Here is a 12,336-nt window from a genome sequence, read left to right on the forward strand (position 1 = left end):
TGGAGTTGAGGTGGGAGCAGATTGAGCCAAGGCGGAGGAGTGAATGATGGAGGGAGGAGGACGATCAGGGGAAAAGGGAGAGTGATCCATCTGTGGAAGCAGATCTCCACAGATGCCCAGAGACAATGTGGAGGTGCTGAGACGGGGAGCTGAAAATACACATAGAAATACACACTTCCTCTAAACTGACACATACACTCCTTGAAAACTCAATAGAAGGAAACATATACGCACTCCACAGACACTTGCATGGATACACACACGCACACGCACACACGCACGCACACACACACACACACACACAATCTCGCTGCTCTCAAGTGCTGTTCTTGCCCCCATTCCTCCAGAGGAAACTTTTCCTGCCTCCCTCTTCACCTTCGCCCCGAGCCGGGCACAGCCCCTTGTCAGCTGAGACAAACTGACAAGACCGGACACACAGTTGCACAGACGGCCAGAACGGGCTTCATTGTGTTCTAATGAGCAGGCCTGCTGAGATGACCTTTGAACCACAGCTACAGGCTGTTTGCCCAGCGGTGGACTGGTGGGAATGACCTCTTGGCCGACATTGACCTTTAGACATTCACTTCTCACCGCAAGCTGTCCATGTGCACACTTGATGGGTCTGTGTGTGGAAGTGTGCAGAGCTGTACAAATGTGTGAACACTGCTCAAAGCCTTAGCACATTTTTTGTCATTTAAAACAAATGCAAAACATTTTAGATGAAACAAAATCAAACAAAGTCATTTTATCACTTGCCTCTGCAGTGATTTTTAGAGCAGCTCCTTTGCTGGATAGTTTGCCTACAACAACTACTTAATCACATTCCTTCTCTTCAGCATCTGTGAGAACATAAGACACAGCAGAATATCTTATCTATTCCTTATCACTATGACTTTGGTCTAGTGTCTCCAGTTTCTTTCTGGTCTTTTCGAAATATTCCTCCTTGTGTGCGAAGGAAGACTCATCCTAGTCAACTCGGCCTTCTGTTTCGTTCTTGTCTCTGTCTGGGCTTTACTGCAGCACTTTATCGGCTCTGCTTATCAGAGTGGAGCTCAGACACTCCCGGCCTCCCTCTTTTTCATCAGTATGTCACGGAGGAGACATACATTATATCGATATGTCTAGACTAATGTCTGTCTCTCTCTCTCTCGGTCAGTCTCCATCTTGTTGTCTACCACTGGAATGACAGCAAATTATGGACAGGAATCATGTTTTCTGATGTGCAAGTGGGGTATTAGTTGATCTAAAAACGGTGACCTTAAAAATATCAATCCTTCTGTTTTGTTAATCTTTTTCCTGTCTGATTTCTTTAACATATGAAACCGGCAGCATTTCTGATGTCGATGCTTTTGCCTGCCTTTTTCTAATAGCTACGACATAATACTGACCCGGAAATCACACAGAAATTACGTAGTGACTCCTAAACACAAGAAGCTGATGTTAAATTTCATCATGAATTATATACACACAGATGCGTCCACTTCCTCATATTTACCGGAATATACAGTTCAAACTAATTTAGATTTTTCTTTTTTGCCAGATATTTTTTTTTTTTTATGTTGATGGTTCACATTCCGTTTGTAGATAAGGTTTCCATCACCACTCTGAACATTGTTATGGCCCTAAGCTGCAACACATGCGCAAAATTCACCTAAGGTGTATAATAATATCATTTTTACGACAGTCAACTTGGTTACATCCATTACTTAAACTTTGGCTTGAACAGAGATGCTTCTACATAAATGTTCAACAAACCCGAAACTTCCTCATTTCCCTGGTTAATTCTATCCGTTTTGTTCTTCTCCTCTGTGTTTATATTTACTCGACTGTGAGACGCAGAACAATGATTGCAGGTAACAAACACATGCACACAGGCGGGTAAGATGTAAAAAAAAAAAAAATTAAATAAAAATAAAAGATCACATGAAAAGATCAGATCTGTGTCACAAAACACCGCATTTGGGCACTTCAGCAGGTAATATAAATGTAGCCTACTTGTATCTACAGTTAAATTTTGTCAGTCTTGTCCACACAAATAAAAATTGGAATAAGATTACTTATGATTATTTGTTCCTGTTCCTGTTTGTATTTAGTAAATTTTGCACGACACCAATACAACTCAAACAATGAATATAGTTGCTTTTGTTACCCCTCAAAGCATGTCAATTGGTTCCTGTAGTCAAGTCTTAAGAGAGGCACAGTAACATAGAAGATACTGAAAATCCACTCTGACACAACAAATTAGGGTCAGTGAGAAAAACCGTCAATAACACTGCTCAACAACAGACAATAGAAAAAAACCTGCATTGCATCAATCAGATTATGTTTTTTTGAGCTATGTGAAACTTTATCTACACAGGAAGCACTACACCATGTGCATCATACTACTGCATTACTGACGCAGGGTGGGGGACATTTTATGATGCTGACAATTGAAAGTATTGTAAATATGCAGTTGCCATTCACGGCCCCATTCACTGATGTAGCCTCAAATAACAGCTTCCTGATTTTATCCATTGTACCGTAAGGGACTAGGTGAGGCCCATATCCTGTGTGAGTTAATTGCACACAATGGAAAGGTGTGCCGAAATAATTGTTCTCCAGAGAAGCACTGGGCCCAGAGGTGTAGAAACACCCACCATTATAGTTCAGATCATTAGTCATTTAGAAAAAAAAAATCATTATTGAGTTGAGAAACCTGCTACAGTAAAAAAAAAAAGAAAAAGAAAAACATGGATTTATTTTTAAGTAGCTACTGTGTAATGGGATGGCAACAATGTGATCGGACCACCTTTGGTCCGCACTGAAATATCATCAAATATTGGATGTTTTGCCATAAAATTTGGTTCAGACATTCATGTATGCAGTGCCCACAATACTGCACGCCACAGCAATGACATTCACTCCCATGGTATCTGGAATAATTTACAGCTTGGTATTATTTACAGCAGGTTTACTGATCCATGCAGTAACGCAAGGAAAAGAGAGTCAGCTTTATTTTTATAAGGGCATTTTAAACACAGAGGAAAGTGTCTTAGTGTACATAAGCAAATAAAAGCCTTAGCGAAACAAAAAGAAAGTAATTGAAGACGAAATAAAATTAGACAAAAATTGATGAAATGAAATAATGTGCATACAATGTAAATAAAATAAATAGTAGACCAGAAATGCAGCTATAGCTCAGGTATAATGCGGAAAGAACTTACCCCGAATGCAAACTGTGAAACAGAGAAACCAATTAATCTAAATACAGAAAAACATCTTGATTTTAGCTGCTATGCTCCACACACACACACACACACAGAAATTACTTACTGTGTTTATATCCTTAAAAAAACAAAAAAAAAAACCAAAACAAAAAAAAAAAGAGTGACCCCAGACCACTAAGTGATTTATAAACTAGCAGTGGCTCTTCTATATAAATCTATACTGTAGGTAGCTGGTATCTATTGTAAAGATTTAAAAACAGGAGCAATGGGCTCAGTTCTCCTGGTTCTAGTTGAAATTCTGGCAGCAGCATTCTTTGGCCAGTAGACTGATTTAATAGCACTCAAAGTAGGGTGGCACCAGGGGTACTTAGCACTATTAGTCAGACTACAGACCCCAATAAAACAGACCCCTGTTTCAGAGACTGTGTGTCGACCCCTTCATAACCTTCTTGAACAAGCTCACACTTCCCTGCTGATAATGAACTGTTCCATGTAGTATATTAGTGGTCAGATCCAGCTGAAAGTTTTGTGGGCATGTGGCCAAGACGATAAAATATATGTGCAAAAATATATCCCAGGGCCCTGCGAAACCTGGGCAATTAAATTGGAAATGTAGCATGCACATTTACAGCCAACGAGCAAGCCCACAGTGGGTGATAGAGAGATGCAGAGAGAGTGGGAGAAAGAGGGGAGGGAGCTGACATGAGACAGGCAGTGTACAACATGATTTAGATGCTGTGAGTAAGACTGCAGACCTATAATCCTGGAGGCACAGAACCAGATAGAGACAAAAAAAGGCAAAGGGGCAAGCTCTGGGAATGAGAGACCAGGAGCCACAGAAAAAGAGAGTCTGTGATAGCAAGCAAAAAAGAGGGACCGACAGAGTGATAGAGAGACACAAAAGCAGGCATGTAGAGAAAAGGACTGTGAGATGGGGAGCAGCTAGACATGCAGGCAGACTGTCCGTCTCTGGTTTGTGGGAACGTGGTAGAGACACAGTAGTAGGCAGCTTCCCGGCTCTGAAATTAGAGAGCGGAGCTAAGAGAAGGGAGTTGGAGCCAAAGGCCGTCGGGGAGCTGCCAGGGGCTGCATCTCCAGCGCACTGCCGAGACAGGATTTAGTGCTGGGCTGCACTACAAACAGCACACCGCCTATGGTGCGCTATCTAACTCACCAGCAGCACACCACCCGTTGACTACCATCCAGTCCACGGCACTATCATTTGGTGCAGCAGGGCGGCGTAGCAAGTCGTAGGACAGGTTGCTAGATCCAAAGGGCAAACAAACTGTAGCAAATAATAGTGTGTTGAAAAAACAAAGGGTAGAGTTGTGGGGAGTATGCAACAGGTATCAGTAGGAAGGTGAAACTCAATGAAGGGTGTTGGGAGGTTTTTGGACAGCAAAATACTACACAGCAATCATAAGTGAGACCCCTTTCACTTTCTGGACAATTTTAGTACTGCTATTTTTTTTTTTTTCCCCTGATTGTTGCACTGTAAACCTATAATAATATTGGTAATGGTGAAGGTATTCTACCTACAGTGTATGTCAGACAAACCTGGTCAGCACAGTGTGTTGCCAGATCACACTGCATTGCACTGTAATGTCAGTACAAGTAGGGCCTCCCCACTCAAGTGGTTGCAGGCAAAGTACCACCTTGCAACTCTAGGGGGCGCTGGTTTGAATAGGACAATAACCTCTGACCTATCTGGTGAAAGGGCTCCAGCAAAAAGAAAATTTCCCTTATAGGATATTTATAATATTTTCACCTCAGTGTAGTTTTCCACTCCAGTCACAGTGCTGCAAAAAAAAAAAAGGTTTGCTCAGATCTAAATATTTTATCCTGAGGCTACATTCAGCAGCTGTGAAATAGCCAACTGTAAAATAAGAGAAATTGCCAGGCTGTTGGGTGCTGCAACTACAGCAGGACAAGTCCAGATATGCAGGAATTATTTTGTATGTGCTAGTTTGCAGCATGCGGCAGTAAGAGTAGTGGCGCTGCAGTGAAGCTGTGTGTTCCAGGATTTGTCTGTGTGCATGAGCTTCCTTTGCCAAGTTTCCTCTCTTTGTTTAGACCGGCCCGGTCAGTCCGGCTCCCCGCTGAGTACACTGTGGCCAAATACACACATATATCAAAGCACAGCACAACAACAGAGAGGGTGCTCTTAGGGCAGAGGGTGCTGGGAACAGGAGCAAAGGGTAGGTTGGAAAGAGACAGAGTGGTGTCCATATGGGAGATGAAGAGGAACTGGATAGATAGAGACTGGTAGACGGAGGGGGGGGGGGGGGGGGGGGGGGGATGGAAGCAGATTCACCCTTTGCAGCGAAAGGGCAGAAAAATGACAGGATTACTGTGATTGGGAGGGACAGGGAGCGGGTTTAGAAGAAAAAACAAGGGGTGAGCACTCACTCAGATATAACTCTATATGGTACAAATCAAATATAAAATTAATATTAAAAGTAAAATATGTCTGCAACTTAAAGCAATGTTTTATTCTCCCAAACGTATTGTACAGAATTCCATGTCCAAACAAGCTGACAAAGGGATAGTGCTGCTTGTTACAGCATGTTATAGATTTTTTTTTAATTATTAATTTTGTGATCATAAAATTATTTTTTATATAGAAAATAACATTTCACGTGTGTTTTTTGTATGCGCGCGTGTGTGTGTGTGTGTGTGATTGAATTTGTATATTTATGCGTGCCTGGATATCCACTTGTGTGTTTGTATATAGTTTAATGTATAAATGTATATGCATGTGTTTTTAACAGGCCCTCGTCCCTGAAGCCCTCTACCAGGCCTCGATTGGGCCAGTCTAAACACACACACACACACACACACACACACACACACACACACACACACACTACTGCCCCCCTCAAAGCCATGCTTTTAGAGACGAGGGGCCCTAAATGCCTTACAGATGGACTCCTAACAAACACAACACTCGTCCCAGGCCCTCAAGTATTCCCAGTATTTGGCCTTGCAGTAATTTATAGCATACTTACCTAATTGAGATGCTATTAAGGTTAGGAGATTCATTCTTCTGTGTACGCCTAGCGCTAATGCACATGATATAAGTGTGCCATACACGGCACAGTATATTTGCCCTAATATAGTAGAGTGAAGTTAACCACAGTGAGTGTGATCTATGGCCCGTGTGCTGTACTTAGAGCAACACAAATAATGATGTGTTGAGCAGAGACATGTCTGTGCAGGCCTGGAGGGCACATTAGAGGCTGTTTTCTTCGCTGGACATGATGATGGTTTTTTATCCACTAGCGATTAGTGCAATTTCCAAATACAACGTAATTCCACGTTGGTAACTTAATTATTGCCATCAATGGAATATAGATATAATCGTATAGATGTGATATATACAGTATAGAAGATAGGTCTAAAACTGACTAAATGTACCATTGCTGCAGAAAAAATTGTATTTATCCAGAAGAGTATAAACTTTATACTTTAGTAAATAACCAATAAAATGAATCTAGTGTGTTTCCATTTACATAACTTTATCTTCTGATTTCAAGAAGAGTTTTTTTTTCTTTAAAGGATACTTCTTTTATATCTACACTCTACATCCCATTTTACATTGATGAGTTTATCTGGGCTGCACACTTCACAATTCTGTTAAATTCCCAAAGGGAAAAAAAAAAAGGATTAGACAAAAAAAAAAACAGTTTTTCAGACATTTACAGACTATGTGAAACCATTGAACTGCGATTCTCCCGCCCTTGTAAATCTCATTGATTTAAAACTGGTATAGATTTACCACAAACAGTGGGCTGCCTTTACCCTAAAGCATGCAGAGAGCTCCTTTCTACAAGGCCACGATGAAGCCCAGAGACATCGGCAGCTGTTTCAGCACGTCGTTCGGGTATTTTTCAAAGAGTGTGTCCGACAGAAAAATAACACTTTGTCACACATGACCATCCATCTGCATTTCCAAGTCGCTCCTGGAGAATTCAGACTTGAGATAGTGGGGTTAGACACATCAATAATTAATCAGCTATAAGTTCATGTGTGTTTAAGTGTATGTGTATAGACTGATATATGCGTCTTTGTCTGTGTGTGATAAATCACTGTCTCACCCTGTACAGGACACACAATGCCTCATCCTCCTTCAGCCCTCTGAAGATAAATTCGTCTACAAGTGATGTACCGACAATAGGCAGACAAGAAAATTATTCTTATTCACTCGGCTACGACATAAAGCCCGGTCAGCGTGGTCAATGGGGAAAAGGGCAGTAGAAAATGGGAATTTGTCAAAAGAAAAATGTGGCTGGAGGCAGACCAAGAGTGAGTACTGAGAAAGGCATGGGAACACACACTTGCACATGCACAAACAGTAGGGCACGGAGTTGATGAATAATTCCTCAGGGTTGTTGGGAAAGATCCTATTCAGAAGTAATTCAACTGTGACACCATGGCTTTGCTTTGTGTGCGATTAGGTTTACTGTTATGAGTGACATGCAAGAGGTGACGCAATTCGGAAATTACACAACGCCATGAAATACATGCAGCGATGCGAGACAAACAAAAGTGACAGGCGTACAAACAATTTTCGATCGACAAGTGACCCCAAGGGCACTCCAACCATTTGAAGCTAGAACAACAAGCTCCATTCATTCCTTTATCTCAATATGCATCTGCTGTCACAAACACAACGGTGCAAATTCATTTAGCTTGAGTGTCCAGTCTGAATGGGGCCCTACGTTTCTGCCGCTGAAATGTTGTTTCATGAGTGAATGCATTTTGTTATATTCTGGACGAATGAAAATGAGACAGCAACTTCAGTTACAACCAAGAGAGTTATTATTCAATCATGGGGTGAGTGTAACTCTAATTCATCACTTTCCAGAAACTTAAAATTGGCATGTTTAGTTTATCTTGACTAGACAGCAATGTCTGTCAAGTGCTTCTGGAGCTTAACGGTGCAGGTCAATCTTGGGGTAGTAAATAACCACGGTCGACGGGTTCATCCACCTGCTGCCTGAGGGAGAAGGAAGCCCTCTTTTCCATGTAACAGGTGTGCTGGCAAGAAATTGACATAATAAGAAAGGACATACAAGAAGAGGACCAGTGTTGAGGAGAGAAAAACGGTAATTATGAAGGAGGGGTGGTACCACATGTGTACCACAATCTTTCCGTTTGTCACCTCTGCTGCAGCTATGCATGAGAATGCAGATGTGATTAGGTGAACAGTGGTTGGTTTCACATTGTTTGGGCAGCACCGATTTGTTTCTCTAATGCACCTCTCAGTTTCATTTTAACTCAGGGAGAGTGGGGAGAGAGTGAGAGTCGGGGGGGGGGGGGGGGGGGGGGGGGTCGGGGAGGCACTTCTGAACGCAGGTTTATGTTTCCAATCAAGAGATTGCGATCACAACATGTAGCAAATGGGTCGGAACTCAATCACAGAGGGAGGTCCTCAGGCTCGGCGCATACATCGGTTCAAGATCATTACTCCTCTCTCTGCAACAAAAAGGACTGAGAACAGCCAATGCATGCAAACATTACTGAACATACAAGAATACAGATGGGTACGCGAATGTTAACGCAAAGTGTGGGAAACCCTGAGCTGGTTCATTTGAATGGTGTAGAGGTAGCTGTGGAATGCATTGTTCTATTGTATAGAATTGTTTTTGTTTACGGTGAGCAAGGAGGACAACTTGACTGTGAAGCCGGCGTTCAGTTTTACACAGCACTTCAGAAACAGAATTTCACTTTCTAGTGAAGCCACCAGTCAGACAAACAGACAACAGATGTAGCCACACACCAAAACTAACAAACATTTCATACCGTATGATTTGCACATGGGAAGGCCCAACAACAGATTCACACACCAGACCAACTGGTATCTTGTCATCACACTGGCGCCCATTCCTCTACGAGGGAGGATACACCAAGTGACACCCGTGACTCATGGCAAAAAAACTCTCCAGTACACCAATAATCCTTTATGGAAACAAAAACTTTCAAAAGTTGTCACCGACCAACCTACTGTACATAGGATTACCTCCCGCCACCCCACCCAGCCAGATGGAGAGCAGTGGGGAGGCGTATGTTTGATGTTGGCACAGACTGACTGAACCCAGCCACAACACAGTCATATCAAAAGATTCCACCACATGCATTCATCTGATAGCAGAGACACAAGCAGTCACAAGTACATACTTCTGCTTACAGTAATCTCATCAGCAGCAGGACTGTGCATACCTTATGTTCTAGCCGGATCAGTCGCGCTCCAATAGTTGGGTATTCTTTATCTTCTCCTTTTCCTGGACATTGAAAAAAATAAAAATAAAAAATGTAGAAAATAAAATACAAATCTAACTCTAACATACCTTATTTACTACCAGATCTCCTAATGGTGAGGGACATAAAAGCAGCTGCAGTGGGTTACAACACATTACAAACTTAAAACATAATTTGCAGAGGGATCCCTGAAGGCTGCTGATCGTTTGTGAAACAACTCGTTCATTCAGTGCCACCTATGTGGGCGTGGGTCACCTTCTGTTACACATAAGAGTAAATGCATGTCAGAAAGAAGTGTGTAACCTTAAAAACATGATTAAACTTCAATTAAAAGTTGAAATATCTGATTTCAGATACCATATATTCCCTCAAGCACTGTATGTTCTTAGCATTTCCATTTCATTTTGTGTGTCATGCTGCTCGGGTATTTTACAAACGTGCAGACTATGTAAAAATTGTACTACAGTGCTTCAGAGCTGTTTTCTAAATTCAGTCCCTTTTCCATCTGTTCACCAGCTTGTTCACCATGTTAGTGGAGAAAGTCATCCAGGAGATGCGTACTAAGTACTTATGGGAAGTAAACACAAGGAAAGGTGGAGGGAGGAAAGCAAGGAGTGTGAGTAGCATGGCGAAAGCGTTGACAAACCGCAGCACTAGTCACTACTGATGCTTAAGTGTGAATTGAGTCACTTTGTTTCACTTTAAGGGCAACTTCACCAATTTTCAACTTGCTTTCTATGGCTTTAGTCTAGGGTGTAAATGTAAATTACCTCTATTAAACATCCCTCTGGGTTTCTTATATTAAAATATTTCTCTACTTCTAGCTGAAAAACCCCAGCAGATGACATCACGTGGAGGAGTTTTTCATCATTAGGAGATCTGATTATATCATCTGGAAGAGCCCTGGGATTTTGTAATAGAGTTCAAACTAGATCCAAAAGTTCAGTGAAGCCATCCTTTAAGTTACAGAGCCCAGCCTCTTCACATAACACCACGTTTTTGATGGGGAGGGGGTGTTAGTCAGATGTGTATGATAAATGTGTCCTTTTAAAGTTGTTTTAACTTGGCTTGGTGGCTGCGGTAACATTGTTAGGAGCAGTTTACTATTTTGCATTGATCAAATAAATGGTTTAAGACTTTTTCTGGAGTGTAGCCAACAAGCTTGCTAGAGGCAACATCTCCATCGCAAATCCTACCTAAATACATCTTATTGATTTTTTTATTTTTTCCTACATAGGGTTAACAGCCATTAACTGGCTAGTAACAGCAGACTTATTGGAATGGTTAAATAGATCTGATCAAATCTCACATTTCAATCCATTTAGTCACGAACGTAAATAACTTCATTCTCTAACATGTCATTCCACAAATGCCTGCTACTACATGGCTACAGGTCAACAAAAAACAAGATTTTCAAATATGCAGAATCACAAATGTGAAAACACACACAAACATAGCCCACGTCCCATCCGCGATACGTGCACACACGAGGGACCCCTATTTGTCTCATATTTAGTCTGGCACTGCTTGTGTATGTGCGAGCTATAAACAGAGGAGGGGTGAGGAGTGATGGCTGTCTATCAGATGTAGACTGTTGCATCTGTTGTGCATTTACCTGGTAGGAACATTCCTGGCTTGCCCAATGTGCCGTCCAGCCTGTGGGACGGGACACAAAAAGTTAGGCTGGCAAAGGATGCGATGCATTTCACTGAAATGCATTTTATTCCACCTCATGAACAAGACAGAATACAAGACTAAAAACAAATGGCGTCAGCTTGAACAGCATTTATACAGCGTTGCTTTCAGAAGAGCCCACTTTCAAGTTTAAAAGTGTGGGGAGGTTAATGCAAAGCTCCCAATAAACTATTAGAAATGTGTGGCGTTTCACTTAAATTTGCTGAAACTGGAAGAGGATTTTAATATTAACCGAACGGCCACCCTCTCTTTTTCATTGCATGGGTTTGCATTATTGAAAAGGTTTTGTTTGGTGGTTACAAAACGTTTCTGCGAGTTGAACTTTTATGAAAACACTTGCACGATTTACTAGAATGGTTACTGTAAAAGTTACTGTTACTGTAAATCTTGTGTTGGAGCTTTTCATATGATTTTAATTAAACTGTCAAGACATCTGTCCTTTGTTAATTTACTGATACAGTGCATGGTTTAAAAATTTCACAGTGCATTACCATGGTGAATTACTGAATTACTGCGAAAGATGACATGAGGTCCAGGTGACGCGCTTGCATTAGTCTGACCTAACTGACCTCCTTTGTGGGAGAGTGTTGAAGAAATAAAATCACACAACAAGCTGAGAAAATGTATGAGAAGAGACCAAAAGGATTTACTTTAGTGAGGCCTGGACTTCATTACAGCTTACAGACACCACTGAGGCTCTTATCTGTCAACTGAACAGTTCATAATGTGACACCCTGTGCTGCAGCACTATAATGAAAGTTAGGAGTTGTAGTATTACTATAAGCTGAAACTTCAGCTTATAGAACTTCAGCTTCAGAAACTTCACAATGAATAGAAAAAGGTACACAACATGTATTTTAAACTGAGAAGATGTGTTTGATTTTTTTTTTGTTCTTGTGAATATGAGGTGGAATCCAACATAATGGTGCCAAAAATGCGCGGATGGATTAAAAACATTTGAATCCATCGACACGACAGGGGAGACATAAAGACAAAAACCAGGAGGGTGAAGTAAAATCGAAGACGACACCTTCTCTGCAGCTCCTTGATGCGAACCATCATGTTGAGGTGACCCTGGGAATACTGCTCGATCACGTCTCGCACATCATAGGGCTTCCTCGCTTGCTGTGGATCCATGAGTACACACACACACACACACACACAAACACAC

The 12,336-nt window shown here is 41.6% G+C and overlaps 1 protein-coding gene across 1 annotated transcript in view; it reads right to left on the reverse strand.

Annotated features, from left to right (window-relative positions):
* The window catches only part of kcnq1.2 (potassium voltage-gated channel, KQT-like subfamily, member 1.2), a 141,409-nt gene that overhangs the window by 41,282 nt on the left and 87,791 nt on the right, over positions 1-12,336 (reverse strand). Inside the window, exons 15-17 of the mRNA XM_067502789.1 lie at positions 12,196-12,290; positions 11,086-11,126; positions 9,432-9,493 (exon numbers count right to left, since the gene is read on the reverse strand). Coding sequence (XP_067358890.1) covers positions 9,432-9,493; positions 11,086-11,126; positions 12,196-12,290 — 198 coding nt within the window. The remainder of the gene's footprint in view (positions 1-9,431; positions 9,494-11,085; positions 11,127-12,195; positions 12,291-12,336) is intronic.

This window comes from Channa argus, chromosome 4, assembly GCF_033026475.1.
Source record: "Channa argus isolate prfri chromosome 4, Channa argus male v1.0, whole genome shotgun sequence".
NCBI classification, from domain to species: Eukaryota; Metazoa; Chordata; class Actinopteri; order Anabantiformes; family Channidae; genus Channa; species Channa argus.